The 19,245-nt window shown below is 24.9% G+C and overlaps 2 protein-coding genes across 5 annotated transcripts in view; one reads left to right on the top strand and one right to left on the bottom strand.

Annotated features, from left to right (window-relative positions):
- LOC126895823 (voltage-dependent calcium channel subunit alpha-2/delta-3) overlaps positions 1-13,254 on the top strand; it is a 32,540-nt gene extending 19,286 nt beyond the window's left edge. The window contains exons 9-28 of one of the 2 annotated variants that reach the window (XM_050668072.1): positions 177-313; positions 925-1,011; positions 1,087-1,167; positions 1,231-1,305; positions 1,376-1,471; positions 1,535-1,606; positions 2,771-2,912; positions 2,993-3,038; positions 3,128-3,267; positions 3,346-3,396; positions 3,461-3,554; positions 4,666-4,698; positions 8,280-8,384; positions 8,455-8,567; positions 8,662-8,804; positions 10,141-10,392; positions 10,454-10,571; positions 10,772-11,117; positions 11,203-11,404; positions 11,473-13,254. In XM_050668072.1, coding sequence (XP_050524029.1) covers positions 177-313; positions 925-1,011; positions 1,087-1,167; positions 1,231-1,305; positions 1,376-1,471; positions 1,535-1,606; positions 2,771-2,912; positions 2,993-3,038; positions 3,128-3,267; positions 3,346-3,396; positions 3,461-3,554; positions 4,666-4,698; positions 8,280-8,384; positions 8,455-8,567; positions 8,662-8,804; positions 10,141-10,392; positions 10,454-10,571; positions 10,772-11,117; positions 11,203-11,404; positions 11,473-11,568 — 2,429 coding nt within the window. In that variant the 3' untranslated portion in view covers positions 11,569-13,254. Of the gene's footprint in view, positions 1-176; positions 314-924; positions 1,012-1,086; positions 1,168-1,230; positions 1,306-1,375; positions 1,472-1,534; positions 1,607-2,770; positions 2,913-2,992; positions 3,039-3,127; positions 3,268-3,345; positions 3,397-3,460; positions 3,555-3,873; positions 3,919-4,665; positions 4,699-8,279; positions 8,385-8,454; positions 8,568-8,661; positions 8,805-10,140; positions 10,393-10,453; positions 10,572-10,771; positions 11,118-11,202; positions 11,405-11,472 lie in introns of both variants that reach the window. The other variant, XM_050668071.1, reaches the window with a different exon arrangement.
- Positions 13,255-13,836: 582 nt separating this feature from the next.
- LOC126895833 (E3 ubiquitin-protein ligase Topors-like) lies at positions 13,837-17,888 on the bottom strand. Of its 3 annotated transcripts, none has more exons than XM_050668096.1 (11): positions 17,789-17,888; positions 17,641-17,723; positions 16,923-17,200; positions 16,751-16,863; positions 16,653-16,691; positions 16,270-16,345; positions 16,145-16,226; positions 15,625-15,724; positions 15,113-15,443; positions 14,761-15,038; positions 13,837-14,384 (listed from the first exon to the last, which is right to left on the bottom strand). In XM_050668096.1, the coding sequence occupies exons 3-11, from the start codon at positions 17,172-17,174 to the stop codon at positions 14,012-14,014; spliced, it is 1,644 nt and encodes a 547-aa protein (XP_050524053.1). In that variant the 5' UTR covers positions 17,175-17,200; positions 17,641-17,723; positions 17,789-17,888; the 3' UTR covers positions 13,837-14,011. The 3 variants fall into 3 exon arrangements, with proteins under 3 accessions (XP_050524053.1, XP_050524056.1, XP_050524054.1); XM_050668099.1 differs by having other exon boundaries at positions 16,270-16,336; positions 17,789-17,887; XM_050668097.1 differs by lacking the exons at positions 17,641-17,723; positions 17,789-17,888 and adding an exon at positions 17,451-17,565.
- Between the last annotated feature and the right edge of the window lie 1,357 nt (positions 17,889-19,245).

Raw genomic sequence — 19,245 nt, 5'->3', positions numbered from 1 at the left:
AATAAATATACATTTTAATAGATTCTTAGAACTTATAAAAAAATTTGCTAGTTTAAATAAAAAACATTAGATAAAATATCAATTTCTATATATATTCATTTCAAAATGAAAATACATTTTTTTAAATAATTATAAAATACCGAAAAAATTCTAATTTCCTTATATACTGTTTTTAGGTTATTTTGAGCACATTGAAGACCAAAGAAATCTACGTGAAAAGGTATTAAACTATGTACTTGTAATGGCTAGACCTTTGGTTATGTATCAAAATGACCATCCTGTTTATTGGTCTCCAGTATACCTAACAAACAAGGTAATTTACGACAGAATAGAAACATTTTTTTTGATTAAAAATAGTTTTTCACACTAAATAAATTAGCCATACCGTACTTAAACAGTATTTTTAAAAAATGATTTAATTTTGTCTTTTTGTCCTTCTAAAGTTGAATTTGAAATACGTATTTAGGTTTTTATGATTATTTTCTATTATTAAAAAAAATTTATAAATCTGAAATGTATAAGGATACAAAAATTATAATGCCATTGGGTACTTAAGTCATAAATACACTTTTGACCATTATGGTAATTTAAAAACATTCAATATTACTATTATGCGTGTATACAATTTGGTCCAATTTTTTTAATTTTTCATAAATAATAAAACATATGCGGTGTTTGGGAATTTACGCTCCTCCAAAAATTACTTCTCATAAATTTTGAGTAAATTATAAATAATGTAATATTAAAATATTTTTAAGGGAAGGTAAAAATACATTAGTCTCAATAATGAATTTCATTCAAGTTGCATTCATGAATATGACTCGCGTGTAATGAATACTTTCTCTGTGATCAATTTTTAATCAAATATCCAATTCTCTTAAAAAAAAAAATGAGCAAATTTGTCAATAATAATACACTTTTTAGGTCGACAACTTGAAAGCTACTGACAGCGTAGATAATAGACTTATGACAACTGTGTCAGCACCTGTTTACGATAAGAGAAATTATTCGGTTAGTATTCACATTGTGGATAATAGAAGGTATTTATTTTATAATTGTTTCTAATACTCCAAATTTGATTTGTAGGAACGAGCTGCCAATTTATTGGGTGTGGTCGGTATGGACGTTTATATTTCTGATATAAAAAAACTTGTACCGGCCTACAAGGTATGTTTTATAAAATACATATGTGAATTGAGTAGTTTTATACATAAATTTTTTATCGTATAGCTCGGCGCCAATGGTTACTCTTTTATACTGGACAACAATGGTCATGTACTTTATCATCCAGATTTCCGTCCGACGGTAAGATCTTTTAGATAAAATTGACTCGAAAATAATGAATTCAAATAATAATTACTCTTTATTTAAACAGCAATCCGACTCGATCAGACCTCAGTATAAGACGGTCGATCTGAGTGAGATTGAGTTGCCGGAAGCGGACAATAATAACAACACTCTATTACTTGAAGTAAGTGTAATTTATAAAAAAAAAAAAAATCATTCTGATCACGCTAATATAATTTTGTTTTAGTTGAGGCGTGAAATGGTTAAGCAAGAAGAAGGCGAGAGCCAATTGAAAGTAAAAAACCATTTGGATAATATGGTAAATTATTCATCAAGAAGTTTTTTTGCAACATTAATACACGATGTATTTTTAAAACTATAAAATATTATTTTATATATTTTTTTTTAAAATTTTAAATTAAATATATTATAGTAATTCTAAAAGATAGAAAATATAAGTAAATGAGGAGGGGCGTTGTGAGTTACTATCTTGTTGTTTTAATAATATTATTTCTCGAGGTATGTGTACGAGGGTTTGTAAGAAAGATAAAAACAAAGAAAAACAAAGTGATCTTTATTTATTAATATTACATTTACTATAATCAATTGTCACACTCTTTAATATCAATTATGTCACTAATATTGACGGTTATCAATTATATATAGGATTCAGCCATCTCGTGTGTCTACCCAGAGTAGTATTGCGACAATATATGAACCTCCTACTTAACTCCTGAAATAGATACATATCAATGATATAACTCTGCACAAACATTATTGATTTATTAAATTTACTTAGTAAATATTTTTATTGTTGATGATCACTTGATTGTTCTTTATGCTTACTTAATCTATGTACTCGTAAAATTTAGTTTTAAATCTTATATTTTTTTGATAAAATTATTATTTTCCTATCTTGATATTTCCAATAAATACTTTGAAATAAATTAACGTTTATTTTTCTTGCACATACATTGATGAATTAAATAAAAACGAGTTGTGAATTAAGTTTGACTAATCGTGATTGAATGTAACTGAGAACCTCTTAAAATGAATGACCGCACCTGAGCCAGAATGCTCTTTATTTTGGGATTTTTATATTAAACTTGATGGTATTTTCAAAGGCAAGAAGTGATCATCACCGACGCAATCATTATTTATTTATTAATCGTAATTTATTAAATGTTATTAATTAAATCAATGATCTTTATTTCATAATATTCTATCATTTCTTATACAATATCTTACCCTAAAATTTATGTGCTACCATTACATATTGTTTATTACTTCCTATTTGCATCATATAATTAGTATATATTTTTTTATACAAAATTCATTAGTATATTTTTAAATATTCAAAAAGTATATATGTAGCTTATTGTTACAATGGTATACAGTGTCATGTTATGTGAATTATTAATTTAAATCTTAAATAGTATATTGTAACAATAATGATATAATGTTTATATCATATATTTTTTAGAGACGTGTAACTACGAGGAAATATAAATACTTTTATCATCCTATCAAAGATACACCGTTCAGTTTAGGAATAGCTCTTCCTGACAGCTATGGAATGTATGAGGTACTTGGTGAAGAAGAAATCAAACTAACTCAGTTTAATAGTAAGTAAAAATAATTGTTTTACTATTTATATAATTATGTATTAATTAAAAAAAAATAATTTTAAACGTTTTTTTTTTAGTCACAGAGTTTTTTAAAGGAAAACATTGGAAGGTTCACCCAGATTGGTAAGGAGAGCAACTTAAAATCATATTAATAATTACATTAAAGGTTTATATGATTTTAACTTTAACACAAGACTTGATATTCGATATAGGGTTTACTGCGAGTACAACTACGCAAACGAATATAACTTTAAAACGCCCGAAGATAGAGTGTTACACTTTTTGTCCAGAACTAAAAAACCAGGTTGGAAATGGATGTCATTGAGATCAAGGTTAACACAAAGAGATACTGGTAATTTTTCATATTTTTTTCGTTATTGTCGGTTATAATATAATATAAAATCTATATTTTTTCAAATAAAAAAAATAGATACAAATCAAGCTTACAATACATGGAGAAAAGAAAAAGATTCGCATTATTGTAAGTAATTTACAAACGTTCATTGTTTAATAAGTATAATATTTATAATCATGCATATTTTTAGGTGATAAAAATTTGTTACAATCATTGGTTTTCGATGCTCTTGTAACTGATAGTTTAGAACAACCAACTATTCAAATATCTAAGGCTGATAAGCAGTAAGTTAAATAATTTATGGATATATACAATAAAATATCAAAATAATAATTTTCTAACAAAAATATTTTGAAATTTTAATATAATTAAAATAATTATTTTAGGATTTTGATAAATTGTGAATTTGATTTATATAATAACAAAAAAATTTTCATTTTACTTATTTTTTGTTAATAAACTATACTACGCGAAGGGGAAAAACAACATTTTTCGAAATCTATTACTTAGAGTATTTATTTAAAGTAAATTCATTTTAATCGTATTAATTATATAAAAAAATGAATTGAGTCAATTAAAAAAGTTTGAATTATTTATTTTCAGCAAATTTCCAAAATTGTTATTGAGAATGAAAAATTTATTAAATAGGTAACACATTAGACATAAATTATGGCCTAATTAAATTATATAGGCACTTAAAAGCACAGCAAAACTTTAAATTATTCACATCTATTTTATACCTAAATTATTTTAATAGTATAGGTAATGAAGTGTTGCAAGACACTGAAAAGAGGGGTGTCATTTTTTGTTCCTGTTTTTCATTAAAATAATTTTTTCGTTAAATACCTCTACGCCAGCATCATTTTTTATAAATATTTAATGATTAAATATTTGTAAAATTAATAATTAAACAAATTGTTGAGTAATAATGAAAGAATTATTCCTTCAAAATTAATTACTTGTAATTTATTAAGCATTAGTGTATAATATTAAAGAATCTTTCGATAAGTATAAAAAATTACCCCATCCTCAAAAATAGTGTATTTTTAGACTCATACCCGAGGCTAATTTTCATAAATTTAAAAATCGCCCACCTTGTGAAACTAAAATGACACCCTGAGTACCATTTAAACTGCATGAAACACCAAATTATGATGAGGATTGTAAAATAGAATTTTATAATTAATAATTAACTTACATAATTAAGTGTATATTTATAAATATATATATATATTTTTAAATTTAAAAAAATTATGATTAAATTCTATTTTATGTCTCATTTTATATGAATTTAATTTATACTAATTTTTTTAGTTTAAATCGTTTATTATTTATGTTTACACTGTTTTGCACTTAATAAAAATCTTATGCACTAACCTTTTATACATTTTAAAGCCCCATAGCCACACTAATGGCACTTCTGCACAGGTAAAGTAGATATGAGTGGTTAATTCAGTATAAAATTTTGCACTCGAACGTAGATGGCTATTGAGTTATTATGATTATTTAGATAAATATTTTCAATGTAAACAATAAGAATTTTTTAATAATATGAAAATATATTCTATAAACTCCCCTTTCCTATTGATGTTTTATATATTTAAAGCTGCAGATATGGTAAGACGATAACAAAATTGTGTAATGTTATATCCCAAGTGTAGGATTATTATTGTTATTTTTTTTCAAATATTTTCCTTCGAAGAAATAAAAAATCTTTTTATTTTGTCATACGATTATTAAAACATTAAAAAAAAAAAATTTTGCGAATAAAAAATATATATACGATTTATAGCTTATAATAATTAAATTATACAATTATTCTGTCCTGCTAAGTAAAAGTGCCGCAACTATTAAAACCAACATAAGAAATGTTAAATTTGAAATAAAATAATAGTTATTATAAAAACTTTGTTGGTTTTCTTTAATATAATTAAAACTTAGTAAAAGAATATTAAATTATATTGATAATTCTTAGAGCGCGTCGCCGATGGTTCAACGGGGAAACTAACACCACGTGTTATTATCTCGCGTATCCCGTTGTCTATGGCTTTGAAACTAGACTGTCATAACGCATTCACCCTACCCCGCTCAACACTTGCCAAGAATACTATTTACCTGTATAATTTTTGATTTTCGAACCCGTACATGCGGGCGAATCATCAATATTATACATATATATATATAGGGATTACAAATACAGTTGCTAATTTGTTTTTTATGGCGATATTAGCAAGCATATAGCCTTTATTATCAATGGTAATAAGACATATTGTTGTGAGTTTATAAACACACCAACTGGCAATACAGAAATTATATCCATTGCTAGTGATAATTGACAATAAACACTCCGTGACTGTAACAGCGATCTTATAAAAAAACTAAAAAGTGAATAATAAATATGGTTTAAAAAAATTGAAAAACACGCTTTTAAAGCATATCGAACTAAAAAATTAAAAATAAGCATAAAATAAAAATGAACAAAAAATACTAGTATTATTGTGAAAAAAAGCGTAGGGGGTTTGTGCCATATTTTTCGTATATTGAGCGGCTGACGCTTTTTTTCACAATAATACTAGTATTTTTTGTTCATTATTATTTTAAGCTTATTTTTAAAATTATTTATTTTGTATTTTATAAAACGATATTAGTATTTGATGTGTAGTAAAACCCTTACTTATGATTATAAATTAACTCGTGGTCAGTGATCATATTTATTACTTTTTAAGTGTAAGATTTAAAAAAAGTGGACTTTATTTTGGACGATGTAGAGGCTTTGTAGAGGTTTGTATGGTGTACATTTTATATAAAACCACCAAACTCGGAGACAATCAAATGTGATAAGAAATAAATGTTGTTGGTGGGTGGAAAACAAGTGAAAACTAGATAAGATGAAAATTGATTATTTGGACCAATTTTAGCTCTTTGGAAGCTGGATAAATTTGCTTGGGACGTAGAAGGTACAGGGAGTTTATTTTGTAAATAAGATTGGGTCGAAGTAAAGGAAGTTGAAACATGTCGTTCAAGATGAGGACTTTGACAACAATTAAGTGAAGCTTAATTTATTTTTTATGAAGATATATAAGTGAAATAATTATGATACTGAAGATGGAGATTGGGTATAAGAAGTCAGTTGTCTATTCTAAGAGCTAAAAGGAGGAGTGCGGGATATAGGATTATTTAAGGCTGATGACTGAAAAGATTAAATTCATTATTGATCGGAACAATAGTTTGAACTTGGAAATTTATTTGAATAGGATAGAAAAGTTGCTGAATAGAGTTGAGAAAGCAAATAAATAATTCTAAATTTATTATTTTGTTAAGTATACTTTGACGGCAAATTCGATTACCAGGGAAGGACTGGCTCACTAGCTACAGCACAGCACGAAAATTAGACGGCTAGCAAAGTACTGAGAAAGTGCTTCATTATTATTTAAAACAGAAAAAAATAATATTTCTATCACTAACTTTCCAACAATAATTGAATAAACATTTGCTATACCTGGAACAAATGAATTTGTAGAAAGAATATTTTCATTAACAAATATACTATGGATGGACAAAATTTATTTTAATATCGAAACCACATAGGATCAATAATTATTGCGAAACAACACTTTAAAAATTTAACTTGTTTACAATTTTATAAATTATTTTGAAGCATTCAGAATTGTTAAATTCAGTAAGTTCTTTATAAAAGTCTTCTTCTTCCTCGCTTTAATCCCAACTACTTTGATTTGGCCTCCCTTATCCTAAACTTCCACTTGACACGATCTCTCACATCAGCTGTCCTCATGTCGCATTCAATAGCATCCCTCCGTTTCTTTTTTGGTTTTCCTCTACCTCTTCTGCCTTGAAAAGCGTAGAAAAAGGATTATTAAATTAATGAACAATGAAGAATAGATAGCTGAATATTTTTCTTATTTATAGTTAAAAAACAAATTTATGTGTAATAATATGTGTACATATTATTTAATACTTCACTAAGAAAAAGTAAATTATGTTATTGTTAGTAAAAATAAATTTTCTATAATTTCAAAATAAATTTATCTTGTTTATAATTGTCATGTTTTAAAATGCATTTTTTTTTATAGAAAGGGGATAGTAAAAACTCACTTTTTTAAATAAATGGTCACCCTACGCTAGAGTTAAGATCGGGTTGCTGATCTTTCAGTTAATATCAATAGTTAGTGTGCGAGCAGGCTAGTATTTGGGCTGAATAGTCCTTTAGTTAGTAAAGTGAAAAGGTAAATGTGCTGGTGCCAAAGGGTCACTCTTCAGTCTGATATTTTCTGATCTGAACTATGCTAACGGATCTATAGGCTACCCCTTTAGTAGCTATTGAGCATTGGACAAACAGGTATACTCAAAGAGAGCCAAAGAAACACGGTTACTATATTCTACACGAGTAGAATTTGTTTCTTGTGTATTTGGTATCTACGCCAGGCGAAACCTATTTTAATTTGTAAAATAATGTTTTATTTTAATAATGTTTCATATAATTTGTTTTATATCATATAATAAATTACTATAATAAGTAATGTAAAATTTACTTACGGTATTACTCCTTAATAAATAGGTATACATACCACTTATATCACTAAATAATAACATAAAAGTATCTTTATTTACGTAATAAATAAAATGGACACTTAAATTTTTGTTTCAATGTATTCTTCGTCAAAAAAGTTATAAATATGTAAATTCTTTTTACTAAATCAAATAAATTAGCAAATGATAATAGTAAAAATAAAAATACTAACATACATTTTATTAAAAATTAACATTATTGTTTTTATGGAACTTTTGCTTAATAGGACAGTATTATTTTGTTAGATAATTATAAAAAAAACAGTTTTAATTTCAGATAACTTTTTTGATTATGTCGTTATAAATAAACAACTTACATATATTTAAAAAACTTCTTCGAAGGTTGTTGTTTTAGAAAAAGTGTATAAAACATCAATATTTCTTTATAATTTAACTCCCATTTTTAATTTTAATGCTTCTAGTCAAGGACATCATATGTTTGGTGTAACATTAACTTTCATTGCTACAAGAAGTGGATTATTAAGATGGCGAGAACATGGAACTGATACTAATGAAGGATCAGAACCGTAAGTTTTAGTCGAGTTGATTAAATTATATTTTAACAGATATGTGTTATCTTCATTTTTTTTTTTGCAGTCATTTTAGTGAGACAAATAGTCGAGCTATTGATGAAGTATGGTATAAACGAGCGATTGACCAACATAGCGTTGAACCTGAAAGCTTTACATTTTCAGTGCCATTCAATTCAGGTAATTATTATTTTCAGTTCCAAAATGATGATTTACATTTGAAATTTTTTATTAAATAATATATACTTTAATCATTAAAAAATTACGATTTAAGGTACTGGGCTAGACAGACCACTAATTACAGCCACTCATGCTATGTTCGTAGAAAATAAGGGACACAGAGCTGCAGCTGCTGTCGTTGGTATCCAATTTCAACATTCTTCAATCGCTTCACATTTTATCAACATTACTTCAACTGTATGTATTTAATTTATTTCGAAAAATTAATATTGTTACAGTATACATAAATTATTATAATTTTTTATTTTTACTTTTTTTTCTTAAAACTGCCATAACTATTTGAAAAATAAACGAAGCCAAATAATTTTCCTTAAAACCTTAGGTACATCCCTTTTATTTAATAAAATTTTTTGGAAATTTGACCCTCTACCTGCCCACATAAGTAAAATCAGAAATAGCAACTTTTGTACAATAATTTAACCTTTGAAAATAATTCAAATACTCCGAGTTTCAAACATATGTTAAAATAAAGCTTATGTTAGGTACTATAAGTTATACTTAAATTATAAAATATTATTTTTACTTAAATTTGTCATAACTTTTTTGTATTCATATCGAAATCAATCATTTAAACAAAAATCAAATAATATCACTTGATGTAACTTCTGGTGTTTAAATAGATGCTATAATTGAAATATTCAGAACTATATTCCGTATAGTTATTTCTTATATCTTATAATATACTAATATTCAGAAGTATTTCATTTATGATTTAATCCGCTGATGTGTTTTTTTAATTTTCATTTTATCCTATATTTTTTTTCATTAGTAATTTTTTGTTTATTATTAATTCGTATTAATTTTTCAAAAAAGGCGATAGAAAAAAATATAATTGCAGATTTGAAATCGGGGTAAAAAATTGATTTTTTATTTAATTTTTTTTTTCAATTATTTATGCCTATACTTAATATCAAACAGTATAGTCATATAGAAGAGGGAGATAAGTACCTTCTTTAATCTCCCCTTTAAAAAAATAAATAAGATTGAGATCTGAATTAAAAATATACTTAGGGAACATTTTTGCAGCTTTTTATGTTCATCCAGTATATATATTAAAATTTAAGCAGCTGCCCTTTCAAAAAAAAAAAAAGTGATGTTTTAATTATTGATGGCTATTGATCAATTATAATTTTTATTTCATAATTGAAATCATATTTAACTTACAAGGATCAGTATAATATAAATATATTATTTATATTTAATAGCGTATAGATAGATAGTAATAATTTGATATGGTAATTTCGTTTGCCAGTTATATATCACATAATTTTTTTAGTAAAATATGAATTTTTGGAAACATAAAATAAAGTTATATAATAGATATATATATTATAGAACAATATTTTTTTTATGCTTAAAACCAGTTTTTACAATATACTGGAGGGGCTTATATTACGAATATTATTTTCAAGAGGGACTAAGTCCCCCTATGCTCACCTCGATTATGCCTATATAAACTATAGTATAAAGGATAAATATGAAAAATATTTCATGACTGATGAATTTTTTTTAGTGTACTGGTATGACGGGTTGTAAAAAAACATGTGCTTCGGATGATCTTGATTGTTATGTATTAGACAACAATGGCTTCATAATAATATCCGAACAGTCGCATCACACAGGACAATTTTTCGGTCAAACTGATGGTACAATCATGGATTCACTCGTACAAGACGGAATTTACAAAAAGATTACAGTGGTCGATAACCAAGGTTCATGTCAGAATGGAATTGAACTGGGCACCGACTCAGCAACAGGACTTCGAGTATTTATACAAATATTAGAAATAAATAACTATTTTTATTTTAATCAATTTTTATTTTTAGCCTTTTCAACCTATTACATGGTTTATAAAATGGTTTTTGGGACGTTTGACTTGGATGGCTATTGAAACTCATTTGTATCATGTATTGTTTCCAAAATGGATTTATGGACAAGCCGATGGTAAGTAAATGGTCATTATAAAATAACATACTTAACATAATCTTTTGTTAAATAATTTTAAAAAATCGTAAATAAATTGTCAGTTTAAATTGATTTTAAGAATTANTAAAAAAAATCGTAAATAAATTGTCAGTATAAATCGATTTTAAGAATTAATTGATTACAATAAATTGACAATAAATTTTTGTTTATTTAATAAGAACCAGCATACGCCGATTATGATATAGATCCAATTGATGGTTCATTTCCGGAAGACAAGTTACCTGTTGACCAAAGTGAAAAACCAATATTAAGGGATGAAAATCCAAATGCTGGTTCAAATAATGACTATGGAGATTTGCCTCCACACCCCCCCTTATACGTTCCTAATATAAAGAACAACGATTATTTTAATCCAACCCACAATCATACTCTTCCGGGAGTCACGAGAACATGCAAAAAAACGGTTGATCTTTATGTTTTACAACCAAGTAGGCTGAATATGAGTGGTTCGTTCAACCCACTTAAAGGGAAATTAACAAACTGTCATGCAACTGGATGCGAACGGTACATTGTTTTTATATTTAATTCAACAAAATCCATAAATATGTAGTTTTATTTAATCGTGTAATATTATAATTATGTTATACAGACCATTTAGCGTACAAAAAATTCCTCATAGTAATCTCATATTGCTAGTAGTAGATACATTATGTCCATGTGGAAGCAAGCAACTCAGCATTGAGCCTCAAGAAGTCCGGCATGCTGATGAATCCGGACAGCCAGTTTATTATTGTCAAGAACAAAACATTCACAGAAGAATTACTGGAAAGTGTATCAACTATCACCCAGAAGTATATTTTTAAATTTTAAAAGCCTTGTATCTATTCTGAATTCTTAATATACTTATTTTGTCTTTTAGGAAATTGAAATAAAACAGTGTGGTTCAAGTTCTGCATTAATAGTTACTTCATATTTAGTACTTTTATGTTTAATAACTGCTATATGGATAACGTGATCATCGTACTACAGCTGAATAACATAATCAGCAACTTTTTTTTTGTAAACTTTTTGTGTATAATATTAAATTTATTTTGTAAAACGATATAATATTTGTGCTTAATTATATTTAAGATTAGTTGCTCGGACTTTATGTTAATTTTTTATTCAATTGGAGAGCGACTTCATTTATTATAATTTGTACTACTTACAAAATAATTTGGTAACATTAATTATTTGACATACGTTTTTTTGTTCAATAATGCCTAATCATTAATTTTGTAAGCAATTACATCTTATTTTTGTATAACAAAGGAAATTAAATAAAAAATATTATTATAATTATTAAGTTATTGTAAAAACGACCATAGACAATAATTTTGTAATTTTATTTATCATTTTGGTATTAGTAATAATTAATTTATATAGATAATTAAGTGTGAATGATTTTTTTAATTTAAATTATTTGTTTTTTTTTTAATAATTAATAATTTAATGTATAGATTACATAATAATACAATTTAAAATTTTTTGTTAAATTAAATTAATAATAAATGTCTTTTAATTAATTATCTATAAATTAAACATAATATACTAGAGTAATATTTTACATAAGAATTATTGACAATAAAATTTATAAGAAAAAAAAATTATTTTAAAATTGTTCACAAAAGTATTGTCATTGAAATTATTATTCAGTTAATCTATTTCTTAATAACTTAAAAATATATGTTATAAAAATAATTAATTTATATATGTTGATTTTAAGTTATTATTCCTATGATTTAAATTGTTTCAAAAGAGATTATTATATTTTCTGTTTTCTATGAGTGTACAGAAAGTTTTTGTAAATTATACCATATAAAATTAATTAAACATTTAGAATATTGTTAAAGATGACTAGTCAAATGTAGTGTTATGTTTGCAATTAGTATATTTGGGTAATTGATATATTTTTTTTGTATCTGTCATTATTTTGTAATTTTTTATTTTACGAAAAAATCTATTGTTATTAATTTATGTAAATATAATATAATACGAAAGTCTAAATACATATTTCATAAGCATTTAGAATTGAACACTGTAAAAATATATGTGCAATTTTTTTTTATTATTTTAAGTTTACTTTAAAGTATTACTTAGATAGTTATTGTTCAAAAAAGGTAATGAATGTTACACTGTACAAATATCCATATATTTTAACTAGATACAAAAGTATTAGGGTGGACACAATTTTATTAGAATCATTTTCAGTTAAGCAATCAATTACATTTAAAAAAATTTAAGACTTCTTATTATAAATCAAAAACATATATTTGTTAAATTGATTAATTTAATAAATAATTTTAAATAATAATTTACATTAAATATTAATAATTAATAAAAATAGCAAGAAAAATAAATATTAAAGATTTTAATTAATAATAAAGATTATTTAACAGTGATTATAGTTCAAAGTAGATTAATATTCAAAAAACAATTACATAGTTATCACAATGTTTTCATGTGTAATTGATCTAAAATTAATTTTGATATGATTTTTTAAAATTTTGCATTTTAAAGGTCCTATTCCTAAAACCCTGATGTAAATTATATTGTATACTTATATATAACATATTATGTCTTCCAGTAATGTTTAATTTAGTACATAATACTTCATGTAAACATTGCCCAATTAAAGGAGCTATAAGCTCTCTAAAAATTATTTTTTTTGTTTTGTGTAAATATCCATTATAAGAGGGATGATGAAGCCAATTTGATAACTTTACAGGGCCTGATACACTGTCACAGGTTTGCAGCTGTTACGGATGTCTAAATTTGTCAAGAGAAATCAGTAAATAATTGTAGTTGTCATTCCTCTCTCTGTGAACTCACCACCTGTCCCGGAGTATGCATGGTTAAGAAATTTTCTCTTTGGAAAGGCTGCAATAGCCCTTCATAAACTGTAAAAGCGAGTAAAAAATATATTCATTAAAACTAATTGGTGGTAAGCAAAACTCGTTTTAGATTTTTTGCTTTATAAAAGAATCAAACGAATATAAGGTGAATAATTAATAATGAAATATTTATATTCATTAGAGTGATACAAGAGTGTATATAATAAAACAAATCAAATCTTTTAAAAATCCTATGAAAAAGTTCTTATAAATAGATTTTTACATGTAATATGTTGTGATGTTATAAGCTGTTCGATTTTTGAACTCAATTAAACTCTTAGTGTTCACTTTTTTTTATTAAAAAAATAGGAGAAATTAGATCTATAGGATAAATAATGTCAATACATTAGTTTGAATTTTATATACAGTTTAATCATAAGTTAAATACTTTAAATAAATATAATCATATACAATTTAAAATGAAGACAAATAACTATTAATTATAAAATACATTTTTACTGAACAGTAGTTTAACAATACATCAGATTATTAAAAAAAAAAAATTTACAATTGATTTTGATTGAGCTACAAATCATTTGATGGCTGAACAGAAATATGACCTCTAAGATCTGTATCACCCGAAGAAGATGATGACCCTGAATATGATCGACTTCTACTCCTAAAACGTACATCAGATGGAGTATCCATATTTTTCTTTTTCTTTTTCTGTTTGCTCTTTTTTACCTTCTTTTTCCTTTTTCCATACACTATTTCAGCTTTCATGCGCAATGCTTGTGGCTGATGAGTAATAGTTGCTTCATCATCAGATGATGAGGATTCTATTGTAATTCTTCTTCGTCTTGAACTAGATGTAGATCCAATTCGAGATAAGTGCACAGGACATCCAGCTGTATCAGCTAGTGGAGGTGAAAATAATCTCCTTCGTCTAAGATTATACCTAAAATTAAAGAATAAAAATTGATGTACTACAAATAAAATAAAAATAATTTATTTGACTTGATTAAAAAAAAGGTAAAATTTAACAGAAAAATGATTTAAGAATTGTTTAATTAATTAGTTTTAATATTGTTTGTTAGAACAGGGAAACTGTATTATGACTTTTCCTAAATAAAATACCATAATATAATATACAGTGTTTTAGACCTAACTAACAATTTACCTTAAGATATATTTGAAGATTTGTCATTTAGATCTGAAACACCTGTATATGGTAAGACCTTACCATTGTCATAAGTTATAATGACAAAACATAAGTAAATCATCACCAAATCTAAATATTTTTCATATTAATTTTTATAATATAAAATAGTTACCTATTAGTAGGACGGTCTAAGGAATTACGTATTCCTGTAGAAGTAGATGGTTGATCTCTAATTGAAAAATCATATGTATCAACAGGTCTGAATGGTTGACTAAGAATTTCAATATCTGAATCTTCACTAGTACTACTGCTTACCACAATGACTTCTTGTGCATATTGTATTCTAATTGAATCTGAATCACTTTCAGAATCAACAATAATTGTATCGTTCAAAGATGGCAGTGTCCTAACATTAGTAGGTGGATTAACAGGAATTTGTAAGTCAATGGTCTAATAAAAAAAAATTGTTATAAATACGATAAATTATGCTATATTCAAATATGTTTAAATGCATATTAACTTACATTTATACCATTTTGAAGTGATGTAAAACCTGGGCGACTATTATATCTTACATTACGATCATAACCAATCATATCATATGGACTAGTAGCATAATTATGTAGCTCATGACAAAAATGTGCAGTATATTCACCAAGAAATGGTCTTAAAACAGCAGTTGTAAATGATTCACGAATTTCATAATTTAAAATTGTTTGCATAATTATATTTGTAATATAGTCTTCATCATTCGGATTATCAGATCTTAAACCTTCAGATCTTTCTATTTCTCTAATGGCCGAAATATCCCGGACAATAAAACCAGCCAATCGGTACATTTGAGCTGGATTATCTCTAAAAAAGAAAATAATAATGAAGATATTAATTCATACATACTAATTACCAAAGTATAATTAATTTTACACATAATACTATTTCTTTGTGGTAATAATTATTAAAGAAAAATTAAAAGGATAGTATCAGATTTAATATTAATAATAAACAATACTTTTATTAATTATTAACTCTTGGGTACCTATAAAATGCTGAACTGCAATCTCTAAAGCGACCACTTAAATCAGGCAATGGTTCAGCCCAAACATTGTCAGTATACACACGAACTCTCATAGCTTGACCTAAAAATCAAATAATTATAGGTTAGAAGAGTTACATAATATTTAAATAGATCTATATTCACAATACAGTTGGTACAATAATAATAATTATGGTCTTATAACATTTTGAAAGTGCAAATATAGAAGAAAAACTTATTTGGGGGCATGTAAGAATAGAGAATGTACAGTAGTAGGAAAATTCACCCCTTCACTACTCTCACTACCATAATTTTATATCAATGGTCAAATTTTAAACTCTAAGAACCACCTGTAAAAATGTTTTATTTAAATAACAAGAAAACAAAGATCAATAGATGTAGAATTTATAGACATAATTGAGAACAAATAAAAAATACTTTTAAATTAAAATTAATTTTTAAAACATCTTTTCAAAAGATACTTAATTCTTAAGTCTAATTCACATTGGATTCACATAATTACCATGAGTTTGGCGCCGTATAAGATGACCGTTAATAACAGTAAAATTTGATTCAGCTGGAAATTGTCTTTGGTGATAATGGGAGTAACCAAGATCTTGTTCACTTATTAGTCTCTCATTCCTTCNAATAACCACGATCTTGTTCACTTATTAGTCTCTCATTCCTTCTCACGAGATCCAACAATAAATTCATTCTGAAAAATCTAATGTAAATTAAAACATAGATTCCACAATTTTTATCATAATGGCAACATTGACTATTAAATTTTATTAGTATTTTCAAATATATAAAAAATAATTTATAATTATACAGAGTAAAATTTATAAAAACATGAAGCTGATGAAAGGATATATTATTATTCTTAAACAACAAGTTTGTATGAAATCATAAAGAAATAATGGGTCATAATAAAAATGTAATAAAAATCATTATGCAGGTTTAAAATATTAAATATAGCAGTTTATATGAAAAATAATTTTATATTTCAACTAAAATCGTATTTAACGTACCTATTAACATCAGCAAAAGGACGTAAAAAAATTCTTTGTCTAAAAAAATAGAAATTTAATGAAATAAAAAATTTTAAAATATGCCATAAATTACTTACGATGCATCTCTGTCTTGAATAGGTACCTCATAAGTTTCATGAATGCCTTGTTCTGTGAATGTATGATTTATAAATTTGAAACCTTTTTTACATAATGGACAGGATGATTCAATCTAAAAGAATTAATAATTAACATAGTAATACTTAAATGTGGGTTATTTTAATAACTAACAGTTGACCATCGTTTTAAACATTCAAAACAAAACACATGCCAACATGAATCTGAGTAGCATTTATTGTTTAATTCTTCAAGACAAATAGAACAATGCGTTTCAGGTGTTCTTGGCCTTTCTAGTTGATCACTTAGGTTTCTACCAACTTTTTTTGTTACTGCTAATTCATCATCATCTGAGGTATCAGACAAATCCACAACTGGAACACCTGATGACTCATTATAGGGTTCAGTCTTGTTATTCAATGACATATTACAAATTGCAAAACTATATTAACCTGAAAATATGTTTATTTAAGTGACAATGCATTATATAAGAAGAATGTTTTGGTAAATAATATCACAATAGTTATATTATTATTATTCATGAAAGATATAGTGTATTATTAGATATTTCTGACAACTGATATTTATCAAAATTTCAGAAAAAAAAAAATTATAAAATATGTTATTTATATAATTAAAAAGTAACCTTAATTTTATAGTACTTATCTTGAGTATTCGTTCATAATAAATATATCATCTTACTTTTTAAATATTGACAATTATGAAACAACTGTCTTCAAGATTGTTTTCCAATTAAAAATATATTTTATATAATTATAGTCAATTATTAATTTATCAGCCAAATAAGTATAGCCTTATTTTAATAAAATAGAAAAGTATTGAGTTAATACAATTTGTTATAGAGTTCTTATAATAAAAAAATTATACTTACATTTGATATAAATTCAGAAAAAGTAATAAACATTTAAAATAAAACAAAATATAGTATTTTGTTCATTTTTTTTTCTTTAATCCCTAAAAAATATAATATGTTAAATATATTTCAACAATAATTAATTTTAAACTTCAAATTTACTTACTAAAAAAAATAATTAATAAATGTAATATACTGGTTTCATCTTAAAACATATATTGATTCTAAAAACCTAGCAATAAAATGTATGTTTAAAACCTATTTGTTATCTATACAAAAAAATAAATACTATCTGGTTAATTAAAAATGATTTAAAATATTTAAGAATCTCAACTTGAATCATTAAGTTGAAATTTATTGTGAAATTGTTATCAAAATTATAATAATTTTTTGGTAAACGATATTACTTAATAGGAAGTTTACTAAATGACAATTTATTTCACTTTTTTGTGAATTATCAATAATATTCTTGTTATTATTATTGATATGATAATTACAAATAGGTAAAGGTATGCTTATAAAATGTGTTATCAATTTGAATCAGCTGTTACCCAACATTTACTAGTGACCAGAGAGTAAACATAATTTATAAAAATTTTACAGATTAGATGACAGCGCTTTTTTTTGTTAAAATATTTTTATAAAATTATTAAATAATTGTCAAGTTATTGACAACTTTTTTTAATAGATCGCACTACATGTCTCAAATTATAGAATTTTTTTTAGTGATGCATTTATTTTATTTTATACAACGGCCTAAAAATACGATTATTATTATAATAAAATAATTGATTGTTTTACCATCATCAAATTTAATCAGTTAAACAGTGAACATAACTTATTCATAGTTTGCTATTTATTTAGAATAGTTTTTTTTTTTTGAAAAATTAGATACTAATATAATTAGTTTAATTAGATACTATATAAAATACTAATTTCAAAGTAAGTATTAATTTATTTTTTTTACTTTACTGATAGATATGAAGTACATTGATATAAGAAAAAAATCATGACATAATACTAGTTTGGAATTATAATTATATTTGATATAATTATATACATTTATTTTACTTTCCTTAAACAAGTAATAAATCAATTATAGATAATTATAGTTAAAAATTTACAATAACTTTGTTTTTAAAAGTATATCTACATCTCCTATAGGTGATGTAAGTCCTTTATCAAAAAATAATTTTTAACTTTTATTGATTAGTTCAACAAAAATTTATTCTTAGAGTAAAATTAAAACTCTTAATAAATTTTATAATTTCAATAATTTTGTAAAGTTTTGGACTTGCGTCTAGAACATTAAATTTTAAGGTAGATATTTTGGTTGATCTTTTTTAGGTGTTTATTTTATCATGATATGTTTTTTTTTTTTTGGTATTATTTTGTAAATAGAGCAAATTTTAATATTTTTTTAACTTTGTTTTCGTAAAGCTACCATAAAAATTTGATAAATATGATAGAGTTCAAGGTTTGTTTTATAATAAATAAATAATAACCCGGCGATTGATACTAAATATTAGTGATAATATATTTTTAAATTAATATGTTCGTAAGGAAGTACATAAAAATAAGATTTCCTAATTGCACGGGGCCCAGCCCCACTTGGGAGCAAAG

Source organism: Daktulosphaira vitifoliae, unplaced genomic scaffold (assembly GCF_025091365.1).
Source record: "Daktulosphaira vitifoliae isolate Bord-2020 unplaced genomic scaffold, ASM2509136v1 Scaffold_1, whole genome shotgun sequence".
In the NCBI taxonomy this organism is placed as follows: Eukaryota; Metazoa; Arthropoda; class Insecta; order Hemiptera; family Phylloxeridae; genus Daktulosphaira; species Daktulosphaira vitifoliae.
This window is presented reverse-complemented; position numbering and strand designations above follow the sequence as displayed.